A 17,691-nucleotide genomic window follows, 5' to 3' on the forward strand; every position below is an offset into this window, starting at 1 on the left:
AGCAGGAAAGGGATGCTCTCTCCTTGCAGTCAGTGATGACCCCAGTACCCCCAATACCCCAGCTGCCCACCCCAGAGGTGGCTGCATCTCATTGCCAGGTGAGCCATCTCCATGTTCCCAGCCTTTCTAAGCCCTGTGGAGTCTGTGATGTGATGATTTCTTTTGGTTCCTTTGCAGAATTTATCTGATGTGATGAAGAAACATCACTTCGGCTTCTCCTCTCCCTGTCAGGTAATATCTCTGCCTCTGACCTGATCGTGGGGTGTCTCCCCTCTTTCGTCCATTCCAGGGCTGGTGAGGTGCTTGGAACTGGGGCCATCCCACAGGAGGTGACTGGGAAAGGGTCTCGGGTTCTTGGACTCCAAGGTAGAAGAATTTGACTAGACTAGAGGGTGGCTGATGCCGATGCTGATGCTGGTGGCTGATGCTGGAGGGTGTGACGGTTTCGGTCTCAGAGACCCTCTTGGGACTGTCACCTGATGTGCTGGAATTACCTTTGAGCCCATTTTCCACTGCCAGTCTGGGCCTCCAGAACCCTGCCTTGTTGAGCCAGACACGCCAGCCTGCTGCAACACAGACCCAGGTCTGGGTCCATGCCCCCAAAGCTGCAGACTTTAACCAAAAACTGCTCAGCAAGTCACCAACTCCAGCACCCAGACACCCAGCTCCCAAAGGGATCCAAACCCCAAATAAATCTGTTTTATTCTGTATAAAGCTTATACAAGGTAAACTCATGAATTGTCTGCCCTCTATAACACTGATAGAGAGGTATGCACAGCTGTTTGCTCCCCCAGGTATTAATTACTTACTCTGGGTGATTTTATTAAGTATAAAAAGTAGGGTTTAAGTGGTTTTAAGTAATAACAGACAGAACAAAGTAAGTTACCAAGCAAAATAAAACAAAACACACAAGTCTAAGCCTAATACATTAAGAAACTGAATAAAGGTAAATCTCACCCTCAGAGATGTTCCAATAAGCTTCTTTCACAGACTAGACTCCTTCCTTGTCTGGGCCCAATCCTTTTCCCTGGTACAGTTCTCATTAGTTCCAGCTGAGGTGGTAACTAGGGATTTCTCATGACTGGCAGCCCCCTTTGTTCTATTCCACCCCCTTTTATATCTTTGTCACAAGGCAGGAATCCTTTGTCTCTCTGGGTTCCCACAGTTCCTTGTAAATGGAAAAGCACCAGGTTTAAGATGGATTCCAGTATCATGTGACATGTTCACATGTCCTGTGAGACTTCAAACCTCCATTCTTCCCGGCCTGACTTTAGGAATACAGGAAGGCTTTCAAGTAAACAGAGCCATTTACAACCAATTGTCCAAGTTAATGGAAGCCATCAAGATTCCAAACCACCATTAATGGCCTGCACTTTGCATAGTTACAATAGGACTTCAGAGTAAAACTTCATAATTCTAACGTCAGATACAAGAATGATATATTCATACAAATAGGATGACCATACTCAGTAGATTATAAGATTTGTAGTGATACCTTACAAGAGACCTTTTGCATAAAGCATATTCCAGTTACATATTCACTCATAAGCATATTTCCATAAACATATGGAATGCAATGTCACTAATACTTGCGGGTTTGCCCAGTCTACGGATGCATCTCCAGTTCATGAGGCCCAAAACATCAACATGCCTGTCCCCAGGCATGGAGACACACCAGCCCTGTGTGTGTCGGCATGTAAATAACAGCAGTTTATCAGAGCTGGCCTAAAAGTGGCTATTTTGTTTTGATTTTTCATGCAGAAACCATTGAGGTTCCTACAAAACCCCCAAATGTTTCCATTTGGCAATGCTGCCAAGGTGGCTCCTGGGAACTGTTGTTCATGCTCCGCACATGCCCCATTCTCCTCTGTGGGTTGGTGTGATGGAGGAATATTCACCTCTCATGAGTGCCTCCTGTCAGCTGGGGCGATTCTGCATTCTTCCCATTTTCTGTTCCCGTTGCTCCCTGTTGGCAGTTGCCTTAGTCAGGGATGGCTCAGCCCTCCGGCTAAGTCACATATAGTCTGAGATACACGAGGGAGCCCCTTTCAGGGTAACACAGTCCAACAAACGGCTGGCCCTCTCTGGGATCTTGAGCCTCATCTCTGGGCCTGTTTACACTCTAGCATCTAGCCCCTTTCTCAGGCTCTAAAACTAAACTTGCCCCCTTTTCAGGGCTTTGGCCACTGCACCAGTGGCCGGTTGGGGCCATGGGCTCGCTCATTACTCCGGGTCGCAACTCAGGGACCCTGCAAGCAGCAGCCACCTGCTGCTTTCGTTACTAGTTGCTACTGCTGCATTTCCTGGGGTGCTTCCCACTCAGTCCCATCACCTTCTTGGGTTCTCTGTCTGTTCCCTCTCTCAGCAGGGTCTCTCCCAGGCCTCCTTGTCTGGAGAGTTTCTCCATCTCTGTACTGAGTTCTCAGGGTCTACTCTCAGGCCTCTTCACCTGGACAGTTTCCCGGTCCTGTCCCCGTATGAGCAGGGCTTCTCCCCAGTCTCTTTCCCTGTGGAGTCTCACAGCCTTTTAGACTTTCTTTACCCTTCTGGTCCCAGCCAGCGACAGCCCGGCTCAGCCCCTGCAGCTCTTTTTAACTGAGCCTGCCGGGCTCCTATTGGCTGCTTTGCTGCAGCCTTTCTAGGCAGGCCTGGAGGACCCACCCTCATTGGTCCTTTTCCTGGGGTGGGCTGTGCCAGGACTGCAGTCCTAACCTGGGCTTACAAATGCGTGTGGATGCTCCAACCCTAAGTTAACAACCCCAGGGGCTGCTAACTCAATTCCTACTAACTCTGGCCTTACACCGCAGTGTAGACATAACCATAAGCATGGACTGTAAAGTGCTCTTGGGTGTCAGCCTCAGATCGCCTGGGACAGGTGCTCCCCAGGCCCTCTTCTAGAGGAGAATTTGTGGTGAGAGGGGTGCAGTTTATGTAGTTGGGGGGGATAGACTGACCTAGCTATTCTGGAATAACTACACCCCAATAGCCACGCCAGAATAGTGCCACAGCAGAGACTGTTCCGGAGTCATTGTGTTACCCGGTCAAGGTGTGATCCAGTCAATTTAGGGCACCCTCACCCTTTCTCTACTGAGGTCTCAGGGTGTAAGACACATAAGAATGGCCAGACTGGGTCAGACCAAAGGTCCATCTAGCCCAGTGTCCTGTCTTCCGACAGTGGCCAATGCCAGGTGCCCCAGAGGGAATGAACAGAACAGGGAATCATCAAATGATCCATCCCCTGTCACCCATTCCCAGCTTCTGGCCAACCAATTGGTACCCAAGGGGCTCAGGAAGAAACCGGGTCAGTTTAAGTACCCACCCTTTCCCCTCGGGGCTTAGGGCTCTACGGGTCTGCGGTACCTTTTCCCAGCGAAAGCCTTACACAGTTCTGCTCTTTACATTCATTTATTAACAACACACACAGAACACATATATCAAGCAAATCTTATATGCTCACCACTCCCAATATACAGAGAAATTTCATCAATGGCGAGTCAGGATCCTCTCATCGGGGGGTTCCTGGTGCCCATACATGTCACAGTTGTGCAGGGGGTAGGATGTTTTGCAGCTTGATGTTGTACTGCGCTCCAGAGTTGATTCCCAAAGAGCATTGTTTTTTCATTTACATTCTATCGGTAAAATTAGCTCCCTCCTTCAAATTTACTAAACCTGTCACAATATCCTACACCCCTAAATAACAGAATTTTTAACCAATTACACCCTGGCACCTATGTGTCCTTCTTCCTGCCCACATTCTTTACATTTTCTCTTTCATGCCCAAATGGTAACTTATTTGTGACCTTCTCTGTGCAGAGGGTCAGCATAAAACACAGCTCACAGCTTATTTTACAAAAACTAGACAAGCCATTTACAACACACACTTTGCTTCTCTACAAAAGAAAAAGGACACTAAGCTATCTAAACTACTACATGCCACAAGGGGCCACAACAGTGGTTCCCTTAACCACCCAGCAATATTGTTAATCTATCCAACTATACTCGTAGCCCAGCAGAAGAATCTGTCCTATCTTGGGTCTCTCCTTCTGCCCCCTCCACCCCCATGAACATGATACAGTTCTGTGGTGACCTAGAATCCTAATTTCGACGTCTCCGACTCAAGGAATATTTCCGACACACCTCTGAACAACATACTAACCCACAGAGACCTTTCTACCAACACTACAAAAAGAAGGATTCTGGGTGGACTCCTCCTGAAGGTCGAAACAACAGATTGGACTTCTACATAGAGTGCTTCTGCCGACGTGCATGGGCTGAAATTGTGGAAAAGCAACACCACTTGCCCCAGAACCTCAGCCGTGCAGAACACGCTATCCACAGCCTCAGAAATAATTCTGACATCATAATCAAAAAGGCTGACAAAGGAGGTGCTGTCGTCATCATGAATAGGTCGGAATATGAACAAGAAACTCCAGCTCTCCAACACCACTTTCTACACGCCATTACCCTCTGATCCCACTAAGAGTTAACAAAAGAAACTACACCATCTGCTCAAGAAACTCCCTGAAAAAGCACAAGAATAAATCCGCACAGACACAGCCCTGGAACCCCGACCAGGGGTATTCTATCTGCTACCCAAGATCCATAAACCTGGAAATCCTGGACGCCCCATCATCTCAGGCATTGGCACCCTGACAGCAGGATTGTCTGGCTATGTAGACTCCCTCCTTAGGCCCTACGCTACCAGCACTCCCAGCTATCTTCGAGACACCACTGACTTCCTGAGGAAACAACAATCCATCACATTTGGTGACAATGTATACCTTCAAATCAGCAGCACTGCGATGGGTACCCGCATGGCCCCACAGTATGCCAACATTTTTATGGCTGACTTAGAACAACGCTTCCTCAGCTCTCGTCCCCTAATGCCCCTACTCTACTTGCACTACATTGATGACATATTCATCATCTGGATCCATGGAAAAGAAGCTCTTGTGGAATTCCACCAGGATTTCAACAATTTCCATCCCACCATCAACCTCAGCCTGGACCAGTCCACACAAGAGATCCACTTCCTGGACACTACGGTGCTAATACGTGATGGTCACATAAACACCACCCTATATCGGAAACCTACTGACCGCTATTCCTACCTACACGCCTCTAGCTTTCATCCAGATCATACCACTCGATCCATTGTCTACAGCCAAGCTCTACGATATAACTGCATTTGCTCCAACCCCTCAGACAGAGACAAATACCTACAAGATCTCTATCATGCATTCCTACAACTACAATACCCACCTGCTGAAGTGAAGAAACAGATTGACAGAGCCAGAAGAGTACCCAGAAGTCACCTACTACAGGACAGGCCCAACAAAGAAAATAACAGAACGCCACTAGCCATCACCTTCAGCCCCCAACTAAAACCTCTCCAATGCATCATCAAGGATCTACAACCTATCCTGAAGGACGACCCATCACTCTCACAGATCTTGGGAGACTGGCCAGTTCTTGCTTGGAGACAGCCCCCCAACCTGAAACAAATACTCTCCAGCAACCACACACCACACAACAAAAACACTAACCCAGGATCCTATCCTTGCAACAAAGCCCGTTGCCAATTGTGTCCACATATCTCTTCAGGGGACACCATCATAGGGCCTAATCACATCAGCCACACTATCAGAGGCTCGTTCCCCTGCACATCTACCAATGTGATATATGCCATCATGTGCCAGCAATGCCCCTCTGCCATATACATTGGCCAAACTGGACAGTCTCTATGTAAAAGAATAAATGGACACAAATCAGACGTCAAGAATTATAACATTCAAAAACTAGTCAGAGAACACTTCAGTCTCTTTGGTCACTCGATTACAGACCTAAAAGTGGCAATTCTTCAACAAAAAAACTTCAGACACAGACTCCAACGAGAGACTGCTGAATTGGAATTAATTTGCAAACTGGATACAATTAATTTAGGCTTGAATAAAGACTGGGAGTGGATGGGTCATTACACAAAGTGAAACTATTTCCCCTTGTTTATTTCCCCTCTACTGTTCTTGTCAACTGCTGGAAATGGCAACCTTGTTTATCACTACAAAAGGCTTCCCCCGCCTCACCGCTCTCCTGCTGGTAATATCTCTTTTTTCCTGCTCACTCTCGTTACAGTCTGTATGGCAACACCCATTGTTTCATGTTCTCTGTGTATATAAAATCTCCCCTCTGTATTTTCCACTGAATGCATCCGATGAAGTGAGCTGTAGCTCATGAAAACTTATGCTCAAATAAATTAGTTAGTCTCTAAGGTGCCACAAGTCCTCCTTTTCTTTTAGCTTATTTTATGTTTGTTGAGTCTCCTTCTCTATCCTCCCTAATTTCACAGCACCTGGCTGTTTCTACTTTACAACCTGGATGGTTATAACTCTTGTTAGGGGCATTCCTGGGGAGGAAATACTTTGTGAGCAGCAGAAAATTCACTTTTTTTTCACTTTTAGTGGTGAGATCTCTGTGTTTCGCCTAAGGCTGGTTTAATATGCGGGGTTGATCAGGTCTCAGGCCAACAATTGCTCCTCCACAACAAGAGTTTACCCAGCTCAGAATAATACCCCTCCCCCCAGCAAAAAAGAGCTGAGATTCACACCCAAACCACCTGCCCCCTGAGGATCGATAAAAGCCCCCAAACACCACCAGACCTGTGAGAGCCGGCGTCACTGATATGCTCTCAGATGTCAGCCTCAGGCCGAGCCCGGCTGGGACAGGGGTTTGCAAAGTCCTCGGCTAGAGGAAAGTGCTGCAAGAGCAAAGTGCATGTCGGGGCGGGGAAGGAAGCTGAGGCTGGGCTGCTGTGAGGGAACAAACTGGAGACCAGGGGCACCAGAAACCGAAAGCGGCTGCCATGCCAGCTAGTGGCATCTCTCTCTTATGTGAGGCTGTTGCGGTGGAAGCTGCAGCCACGAGATGGAGTCGGGGCCCCATGAACTGCTGCTCACCCCGGTCTTGTCCTCCCGGCGCAGATGGCCATCACGTTCCACAACCAGAGAGTCGTGGACAGTGCCCGCACAGACCACGCTGTGTTTCTGAGGGAGAAGGTGAGTCGAGGGGGCGGAAGGGTCTGCACCCCCAGCCAGGGGAACCCTAGAGGGAAACATCCCGGCCAACCCCATGGGCTTTGGACTTTGGGGAGGAGGCGGGAGCTCATATCTCTAGCTCCCAGTGTGCTTGTGGAGATTGGTGACTCCAACCCATGTACAGTGGAGGCCCTGATCTCAGTCACAGGAGTGAGGGGAGGTTTCTGTTCTGTAGCCAGAGGGTCCATGGGTGAGACAGGGTCACACACCCTCCCCTTCTAACAGCCTGGGCCTCTCCTCTCCCCCTCCGCTCTGGCTCAATGCAGGACGGCCTGTCCCAGCGCATGGTCGACTGTCTGAAGGTGGATCCGAGCGCAATGGCGGAGCAATTCAAGGAGCAGCGCAGGTCGCTGCTGGAGCGGTGCCGGGAGGAGATGAGGGAGCCAGAAAAGGAGACCCTGCTGACGGCGCTAGAGGCGGAGCTGGCTCGGGAGGCCAATTCTTTCCTGGAGACCTACAGAAGGTGCTATCAGAGTCACGCCATCAACCAGAGAGTCATGGACAGAGCCCGCACAGACCACGCTGACTTTCTGAGGGAGAAGGTGAGTGACAGGGGTTGTGGCTCCATGCAGGGGAACCCCAGGGAACCATCCCAGCCATTCCCATGGCCTATGTTTTTTTGGAAGGAGATGGGACCTCATATCAGTTTCTAAGGTGGCTGCAGAGATGGGAGACCCCAACCCCAGCGCAACGGGGGGCCTGATCTCAGGCACAGAGTTCGGGGGAAGCCAGAGGGTCCATGGGTGAGATGGGGTCGCACACGCACACCTAACAGCCTTGTGTCCCCCCCCACTATTCTCCCACTCAACGCAGGACGGCCTGTCCCAGCGCATGGTCGACTGTCTGAAGGTGGATCCGAGTGCGATGGCGGAGCAGTTGGTGGAGCAGCGCAGGTCGCTGCTGGAGCAGTGTCAGAAGGAGATGAAGGAGTCAGAGGAGACCCTGATGACGGCGCTAAAGGCGGAGCTGACTCGGGAGGCCGAGACCTTCCTTGGGACCTACAGAAGACGCTTTCAGAGTCACAACATCAACAAGAGAGTCATGGACAGAGCCCGCCAAGACCACGCTGACTTTCTGAGGGAGAAGGTGAGACCGGGTGAAACTGTGCCCCAGCCCAGGGAACCCCAGGGAAACATCCCAGCCAGCTCCATGGGTTATGGGTTTTGGGGCAGGAAACGGGAGTTCATACCTCCAGCTCCCAGGGTGGCTGCAGAGATGGGAGACTCCAACCCATGCACAAGAGGGGCTCTGATCTCGGTCAGGGGGTGGAGAGAAGTTGCTGTGCTGTAGCCAGAGGGTCCATTGGTGAGACGGGGTTCAACCCCCACCTTCTAACAGCCTTGGGCCCCTTCCTCTCCGGCTCAATGCAGCACGGCCTGTCCCAGCGCATGGTCGACTGTCTGAAGGTGGATCCGAGCGCAATGGCGGAGCAGTTTGTGCAGCATTGCAGGTCGCTGCTGGAGCAGTGTTGGAAGGAGATGGAGGAGCCGGAGGAGACCCTGCTGACGGCGCTGGAAGTGGAGCTCACTCAGGAGGCCGATACCTTCCTGGAGACCTATGGAGGGCGCTATCAGTGTCATGCCAACAACCAGAGAGCCATGGACAGCGCCCGCCGAGACCACGCTGACTTTCTGAGGGAGAAGGTGCTTTGGGGGGGGGGGGGGGTCTGTGCCCCAGTCAGGGGAACCTCTGGGAAAAATCTCTTTCAGGATCTGGGCTTTGGGGAGGAGATGGGAGATTCCAACCCATGTACACTTGTGGCTCTGATCTCGGTCAGGAGGCTGGAGGGAAGTTGCTGTTCTGTAGCCGGAGGGTCCATGGGTGAGACAGGGTCACACACCTGCTCCTTCTAACAACTTTGGGCCACCCTTTTTCTCCCCCTCCTCTCCCACTCAATGCAGCACGGCCTGTCCCAGCGCATGGTCGACTGTCTGAAGGTGGATCCGAGCGCGATGGCGGAGCAGTTGGTGGAGCAGCGCAGGTCGCTGCTGGAGCGGTGCCGGGAGGAGATGGAGGAGCCGGAGGAGACCCTGCTGATGGCGCTAAAGGCGGAGCTGACTAAGGAGGCCCAGACCTTCCTGGAGAAGTACAGAAGGTGCTATGAGCGTCACGCCTTTAACCAGAGAACCATGGACAGCGCCCGCCAAGACCACGCTGACTTTCTGAAGGAGAAGGTGAGTCTGTGGGGTGGGGGGCTGGGCCGCAGCTAAGGGAACCCCAGAGAAAAATCCAGGGCAGTCCCACGGGCTATTGGCTGTGGGGCAGGAGACAGGAGTTCATATGTCTGGCTCCCAGGATGGCTGCAGAGATGGGAGATCCTGGGGTAGAATGGGGGCTCTGATTTCAGCCAGGGGGTTTTGGCCAGTGCCTGGCACAACATGGGACCCAATCTCAGTCACAGGGGAGGTGGGAAGTAGAGGGTCCTCCAGTAAGATGGGGTCACACACCCCTCCTTCTAACAGCCTTGGGCCCCCCCTCCACTCCCACATAATGTAGGATGACCTGTCCCAGCACATGTTCAACTGTCTGATGGTGACGCCGAGTGCAATGGAGAAGCAGTTCGTGGAGAAGTGCAGGTCACTGCTGGAGCGGTGCCAGAAGGAGATGCAGGAGCCGAAGGAGGCACTGCTGACGGCGCTAGAGAAGGAGCTGACTCGAGAGGCCAACGGCTTCCTGGAGACCTACAGAAAGCGCTTTCAGTGTCACTTAACCATTCTGGGCCAGAGGTTGGGGCAGGGGCTGATACTGCTGTTTGCAGCGAAGTCAAGTTTTAGTCACTGAGGCTGCAGAGCTAAGCAGCAGCTGTTAGGGTGGGGCTGGGGGTGGAAGTGGGGTGGACACTACAGCCAGGATGTACATGGGCAGAAGGGTGGGTGGCGACATCGGGCAGCAGGAAATCATGAGAGCTGCAGCTGCCCACATTGAAAGGGCATCACCATCGACACAACAATCGGACCGTGAGCCCCTGCTCTGTGATTTTCACTAAAACACCTTCCAGGGAGGCCTCCAGCCAGGATGGGAAGCCACCAAGGCACTGAAAATTCACATCTGCCCTCAGAAGTTAGTCCCAATAGTTATTCTTCCACACTGTGGAATACAGTAGGAAGGAAGAGAATGGCTTAAGGCAGACACCTGTCAGAGCTTAGTTGAGCTGGGTGAACAATGGGGATTTTTGTTCTCTGGTACGATGGAGTAGGGAGTATTAACCTTTTAATGTTGCTTAGGAGTTTTACTACTTTACTTGTAGGCATTTTACTAGCTGCTTGTAGGCATTGTTTGTATCCTCTTTGCAGCTGGTTGTGAACTTGAATGTTCTTTCCAGGGTACCATAGTTTTCTACGAAACTTCTGAATTCTACTAGGTTAAAATATATAAAAGGGGAAGAATTTTTTCAATATTTTTATGAATCTTTTTCTAAAACAAAAAAGCAAATCCCTTCTTTGCTGGCTAAGGAACGTCGCGGTTTCATTTTCCTTCAGCTTTACATTTGCAATGTTCTGAAGAGGTTTAGCAAATAGCTCAGTGGTTGGTGAGCCCGTAGGGAGGAGAGGCATATTCATGCATAGTTATAGAGTGTGCACATGTTGTAGAAAGACATCAGTCTCTGCCCCCCCCCCATCTCTGCCTTCCCCAGGATTGCTGGGCCTCCCCCAATCACCTGCTAACTTTAGTTTGTTCGATGTGAACAGTTCCTGTTTAGCAACCCCCTAAAGTTTGTTTCAACTCCTCAGGCAAATAAAAATAAAGTAAAATAAAACTAAAAAAAACCAAACAGTATCCCCGATAATGTCACAGCAAACCTGGTGGCTGAACTTTGTGACTTTGTCCTCACCCATAACTATTTCACATCTGGGGACAATGTATACCTTCAAATCAGCAGGACTGCGATGGGTACCCGCATGGCCCCACAGTATGCCAACATTTTTATGGCTGACTTAGAACAACGCTTCCTCAGCTCTCGTCCCCTAATGCCTCTACTCTACTTGCGCTACACTGATGACATCTTCATCATCTGGACCCATGGAAAAGAAGCCCTTGAGGAATTCCCCCATGATTTCAACAATTTCCATCCCACCATCAACCTCAGCCTGGACCAGTCCACACAAGAGATCCACTTCCTGGACACTACAGTGCTAAAGGATGATCACATAAACACCACCCTATACCGGAAACCAACTGACTGCTATGCCTACCTACATGCCTCCAGCTTCCATCCAGGACACACCACACAACCCATTGTCTACAGCCAAGCTCTAAGATACAACCGCATTTGCTCCAATCCCTCAGACAGAGACAAACACTTACAAGATCTCTATCAAGCGTTCTTACAACTACAATACCCACCTGCTGAAGTGAAAAAATAGATTGTCAGAGCCAGAAGAGTACCCAGAAGTCAGCTACTACAGGACAGGCCCAACAAAGAAAATAACAGAACGTCACTAGCCATCACCTTCAGCCCCCAATTAAAACCTCTCCAGCACATCATCAGAGATCTACAACCTATCCTGAAAAATGATCCCTCACTCTCACAGATCTTGGGAGTCAGACCAGTCCTCGCTTACAGACAGCCCCCCAACCTGAAGCAAATACTCACCAGCAACCACACACCACACAACAAAAACACTAACCCAGAAACCTATCCTTGTGGTTCCACCAAATGCATCCGATGAAGTGAGCTGTAGCTCACGAAAGCTTATGCTCTAATAAATTTGTTAGTCTCTAAGGTGCCACAAATACTCCTTTTCTTTTTGCGAATACAGACTAACACGGCTGCTACTCTGAAATGGGATATATGCCATCATTTGCCAGCAATGCCCCTCTGCCATGTACATTGGCCAAACCAGACAGTCCCTATGCAAAAGAATAAATGGACAAACATCTGACATCAGGAATCATAACATTCAAAAACCGGTAGGTGAACACTTCAACCTATCTGGCCACTCAATAACAGACTTAAGGGTGGCAATTTTGCAACAGAAAAGCTTCAAAAACAGACTCCAGCGAGAAACTGCTGAGCTTGAATTAATATGCAAACTAGATACCATTAACTTGGGTTTGAATAGAGACTGGGAGTGGCTGGGTCATTACACATATTGAATCTATTTCCCAATGTTAGGTATCCTCACACCTTTTTGTCAACTGTCTAAATGGGCCATCCTGATTATCACTACAAAAGTTTTTTCTCCTGCTGATAATAGCTCATCTTAATTAATTAGCCGCTTATGGTTTGTATGGCAACTCCCACCTTTTCATGATTCTCTGTATGTATATATCTATCTTCTTACTATATGTTCCATTCTATGCATCCAATGAAGTGGGCTGTAGCTCACGAAAGCTTATGCTCTAATAAATGTGTTAGTCTCTAAGGTGCCACAAGTACTCCTGTTCTTTTTACTAATTTACTGTCTGCATTAATACTAGATGTTAGTGGGATATAAGGGTGTGACTTCACTGAGGGATGATACTTGACGGCCTGCATGTAACCTGAGCCCAGGAGGGAGTTGGGGCCAGGTGACACCTTCTGCCTGGGAAACTGGACAAAGGCTGGAGGGGCAGCCAGGGTGTGTGGCTGGGGGAGACTGCTGGAGGCAGTTTCAGTTTGGAGATGGCTGGGGAGATGGGGGAAGGCCCAGAACCTGGGTTTGGGCTTCCCACCCCCCAAGATGGACCTGACTGTGGGGTCCTGTTTTCTGGACCTACAAGCTCTGTTTTAGACTGTGTTCCTATCCTCTAATAAACCATCTGTTTTCCTGGCTGGCTGAGAGTCACAGTGAATCACAGGAAGTTGGGGGTGCAGGGCCCTGACTCCCCCACACTCTGTGACATCTGGCTGTTCTGAAACATTGAAAAAAAAATGGCAGATTGAGAAGTCAAAAAAATTCCATTTAAGATCAAATGAAACATTTTGTTTGAGCTGAAATTAAAGGTTTTTTTTTCAGTTTCAAGCAGGGGTTTTTTGTTTTTCTTTTTTTCTTTAATTTTTAATTTTAAAAAATGGAAGTAAATTTCAACACTGAACATCATTTGGAACTGGAAAAATTGTAATGTTCCATTTTGAAAATGTCAGCTTGGGATTTTGGGCATTTTGGCTGTTATTTGTTTGTTTCCAAAATGAACAAGTTGGCAAAACTGACAAAAAAATTTCAACCTGTTTTGTTGTCTCTCGATCTACTTTTTCACTGGGGATGCGGGGGAAGAAGGGGAGTTTGGGCCCAAAAGCTTTCGTCAGCTCCAATGTTAAAGGGAGAGTTGTTAGCTTTGATTATCAAAGCCAGAATTATTAGCTTTGGTTCTCATTCTGGTCTCCCTCCAACCTACAAAATTGTTTTCATTGGGAATGGCCAATGCCTGTGAATTCAGAAGAACAAAGAAGGGGTTAAATGGGGCCCCACTCTTGTGGTGGGTGGGGGAGCAATGGAAGGCAACTGGACTCATGCACAGGAGCCTGCTGGAGAAGCCAGACATTCCTGGGCTAACATCAGGGGATGGTAGGTAACATCTAGGTAGACAGACATGCATAAAGGCTGTTGTTTTAACAACATTTTCTCTTATGCTACATTTCTGCTGCTAAATAAACAATGCTTCAGTTGTTTGGTCACTGGATACTGCTGGTTACAGACTCCTGAAGGGCAAGACAGCACGTGCTAAACCCACTGGTTCCGCTAGGCTACAACTGGTATATCCGTGGGGGGCTCGGTTTGAGAGCAGGCCAAGGGCACGACTCCACCCCAGAGGTAATGGGGACAAAACCTGCAAGGATGCACTGGTGTGCAGCTAGTCCTGTACCCCATATGTCCAAGGGAGGCTACCAGGTGAGGAACCCCATGGGGGGAATCCTTCTTCCTCCTTCTCCTGATGGTTGCCCACCATGTCCCTGCCTGACCTGCTGGCATCAGCAGCTCCCCTTACTCCATAAAGAGCTTTGGAATCTTCCATGACAAAAGGTCTCAGAAAGACCTTTGAATGGGCAGGTTCCCAGGGATGTGATGCTGGATGTGACAGCCAGGATACTGGGGATAGGTTCCCAGGGAGGTGAATGACCAGGCCACGAGGGATTCGCTGAGATCCACCTGTGCAAATTGCTAGAGCGAAGTTCCAGGCCCCTCTGGTGAGTGGAAACTCAGAGCTGTCCCTCCCAGGCAGTGAAAGGAAGGGCAGGCTGTGTCTGTCTGTACTACAAATGGCAGGTGAAAGGGTGCACCCAGAGACGGTGTCAGAGCTGCACCGAAAGCGAAACCATGACACATGGGAAAACAAAGTCTTTCCCTCTCCTAGCCTTATTGTTGGCAACTGCTGGCCTATTTTAGTGGACACTTTCTCCAAAATTTCAGCTGAAGGCACACACCCAGCCTGGAAAATTTCATCCTGAGCAGTTACAGTTTGGCAAAGTTATAAGCAACTAAAAACTGGGTCTTTTAAGAAAGCGTCGGTCAGCCATGACTGGTGGCGTCTCCACCACCCTCACCTATAATGAGAGAACATATAGAGATTGGTTTCAGAGTAGCAGCCGTGTTAGTCTGTATTCGCAAAAAGAAAAGGAGTACTTGTGGCACCTTAGAGACTAACAAATTTATTTGAGCATAAGCTTTCGTGAGATGCATCCGATGAAGTGAGCTGTAGCTCACAAAAGCTTATGCTCAAATAAATTTTAGTCTCTAAGGTGCCACAAGTACTCCTTTTCTTTTTTCATATAGAGATTGAGACAGAGCTGATAGTGATCTCTAGAGGCAGGAATTATAGAGAGGGGACATGGCTAGAGAGCTGGACAGAGCATACTACATAGATAGATCTAACTACTAAACTCGATATTTAATCCTTACACTACCTGGATAGTGACAGCATCACACAAATATTCCTGTTAAATATGATAATGAATGATGCAATAAAAATTGAGTGATGTCATGCTTTAAAACACCTCTGTGTGACATTGCACTCCATATGCTTTATGAAAATATCCTTGTGAACTTGAATATGACATAACTGAAATGTGCTTTATGCTAAATGTCCCATGTAACATCTCATTAGAAAGGTTATAATTTACTGAATGTGTTCATCCTATTTGTTTGCATGTATTATTTCTATGTCTGAAGTTAGGAAAATAAGGTATAAACTTGCCCTACTGATGTATTTTACTGATGTAGTCATATTAAATGGAGGCCATTAATGGTGCTTCAGAAACAATGAGTTGTAAATGACTTTGTTTACCTGCAAGCCTTCCTGGGTATGTGTGGCCCAGCCCAGAAAGAATGGAGACTGGGGTCTCACAGAGACATGTGACCATGTCACCTAACACTGAAATCCATCTTGAATTTGATACTTTTCCCCAAGGGGGTGGGGTTTCAAAGAAAGGTTTCCCACCTTAGGGAAATTCTATGTAAGACAGGGGAAGTAAACAATGGGAGTCTTCAGATGGCTTAAGAGATGGCCTCTCCTCCTGAAAGATAAAGCACCAGGAAACAAGAGGATTGCAACCACAGGGGTGGGAGAGAACAGGCTGTACCCAGGTCAGAAAAAGCAACTGACCTGAGAAGGATTTTACCTGAAGTAACATTTAGGGTGAGAAGTTATCATTTGTAACGAGTTTCTTAGTGTATTAAGCTTAGACTTGCGTGTTTTGTTTTATTTCGCTTTGTGACTTACTTTGTTCTGTCTGTTATTACTTAAATCCGACTTTTATACTTAATAAAATCACTTTTGTTTATTAATAAACCGAGTGTAAGTAATTATTACCTGCGGGGAGGGGGCAGTTGTGCATATCTCTCTTTCTGTGATATAGAGGGCAAATATTTGTGAGTTTACCCTGTATAAGCTTTATACAGAGTAAAACGGATTTCTCTGGGGTTCAGGCTCCCAGAAAGGCAGTACACTGGGCTCTGGGAAAGTCCCTGTTAACTGAGAAGCTCCATGGCTGAGTGATTCTCAGTGTCTAAGGAACTCCAGAGGGCTGTGGCCCATTCTCTGAGTCCGTGCTGGGATTGAACCTGAGCGTCTGGCTCAGCAAGACAGAGTTGAAGGGCAGCCATGCTGGCAGGAGGGTTGTTCTCAGTGGTATCCCAGTGCATCAAGTGTCAATCTCAAGGGGTCTCTGTGAGAGAACCTGTCACAGAATGAACAGACCGGTAATCATCAAGTGATCCATCCAATCACATTCTCAGCTGCTGGCAAACAGAGGCGAGGAACAATATCCCTGCCCATCCTGTTGATGGACCTATCCTTCGTGAACTTAGCTAGTTCTTTTTTGAACCCTGTTATAGTCTTGGCCTTCACAACATCCTCTGGCAAAGGGTTCCACAGGTTGTGGAGTTTTGTGAAAAACTCAAGTGTTTTGCTGAAGTGGCTCCTCCTAGAGACAGTTCCAAAGATGGGGCCGTAGTACCATTCCTGTGTCTCTGGGACAAGTGGTGGTAGCAGTGGGATGCTGAATGCACTAGGAGTATTGTGACCTGCAGCAGTAAAACTAGGGTAGTCAAAGGAAACAGCAAGAGAATGGCGAAAACCAGCTCCCTAAGAAGGATGTCGCCAAACTGTGAAGGAATGGAGGTTCAACATGGTGCAGCTGATTTCATGGCTGAAGAGGGTTGATTTAACCAAGAAGCAGGTTCCAGACCCAGGCTGGGAGCCAAGAGGGTCCGAGAGCAACAGAAGCAGCAGCAGGGACTTGCTGGCTGGGAGACGGAGCAAGCTGAGACCATGCGAAGCAGCTAAAACAGGAACTAGAGATGGAGAAGGGGAGGGACAGGAGAACCCAGAGGAGGGTCACTGGGGAAAGGCCCCAGATGCCAGTTGTACAGGGAACCTGATACCAAATTGTTGCCCCAGTTTAAGGAGAGGGTGTGGGGTATAGATGCTGAGATGCTGGCAGGCCAGATGCCAGCACTTACCCAGGCTGTAAGCATCTGCTAAGAACGGACAAACTCATAGCTGGGGATCACACCAAGTCACCTGCATGTTAGCTTTGCTCAAAATAGGTATTAGTCTGATAAGATTGTGTTGAGTGTTTGTATGTTGCTGTCAGCATTACTCTCACGGATAATATCCTGTGTTATAAGGTAAGATTGAAGTGTTTGCTTCATAACTAGAAAAGTGTTTGCTCTGAAAATGTGAATCGCCCTCTGTCAGGAGGGAAGCAGTCCCCAGTGTGAAACACTAGCTTCCCCCAGGAGGTGTCATCTATGGCCCACCAAAAGACTTTGTTAATTGTTCCCCCACAACCCATGAAAAGGAAACGTAGATGCATAGGCGATGCATAAGTGGGATATGTCAAGTTTGGCCTGTCATGGGAGCCCGGGCAGAGAGCGGAGTTGGTGGGCCGCGACCGCCTCCTCCAGCCAGGCGCTCTCTCGGGCAGCTGCCACAGAGAGCCACCCAGCATACGGGGTAGGGGGTGGGCAGGATGCAGCAGGAGTGGGGGCTACTGGGTTAGAGCAGGTGTTTTGGGGATTCTGGATTCTTTGCTCATCCCCTTGTCATGCAGTCCAGTGTGGTTCATGATTGTGAGTGCCTACCTCAGGGCAGACTGTCAGAAACAGGGCAGATTCCCCAAACTGATGGTGCGTTGTATAATTTCACCAAGTCAGTAACAAATGTGATAGTTTCACGC

General features: G+C 48.7%; 2 protein-coding genes across 18 annotated transcripts in view; one reads left to right on the forward strand and one right to left on the reverse strand.

Annotated features, from left to right (window-relative positions):
• The window catches only part of LOC119856780 (RING finger protein 112-like), a 110,009-nt gene extending 100,122 nt beyond the window's left edge, over positions 1-9,887 (forward strand). For 5 of the 14 annotated variants that reach the window (XM_043517134.1, XM_043517119.1, XM_043517120.1 and 2 more), the window contains 7 exons: positions 178-231; positions 6,978-7,052; positions 7,358-7,633; positions 7,905-8,176; positions 8,452-8,734; positions 8,993-9,265; positions 9,588-9,887. In XM_043517134.1, coding sequence (XP_043373069.1) covers positions 178-231; positions 6,978-7,052; positions 7,358-7,633; positions 7,905-8,176; positions 8,452-8,734; positions 8,993-9,265; positions 9,588-9,872 — 1,518 coding nt within the window. In that variant the 3' untranslated portion in view covers positions 9,873-9,887. Of the gene's footprint in view, positions 1-177; positions 232-6,977; positions 7,053-7,357; positions 7,634-7,904; positions 8,178-8,451; positions 8,735-8,992; positions 9,266-9,587 lie in introns of all 14 variants that reach the window. The other 9 variants (XM_043517121.1, XM_043517128.1, XM_043517126.1 and 6 more) reach the window with 9 other exon arrangements.
• Positions 1-17,691, reverse strand: part of LOC119856777 (RING finger protein 112-like) — an 81,942-nt gene that overhangs the window by 45,534 nt on the left and 18,717 nt on the right. The window lies entirely within an intron of this gene.

This window comes from Dermochelys coriacea, chromosome 6 (assembly GCF_009764565.3).
Source record: "Dermochelys coriacea isolate rDerCor1 chromosome 6, rDerCor1.pri.v4, whole genome shotgun sequence".
Taxonomy (NCBI): Eukaryota; Metazoa; Chordata; order Testudines; family Dermochelyidae; genus Dermochelys; species Dermochelys coriacea.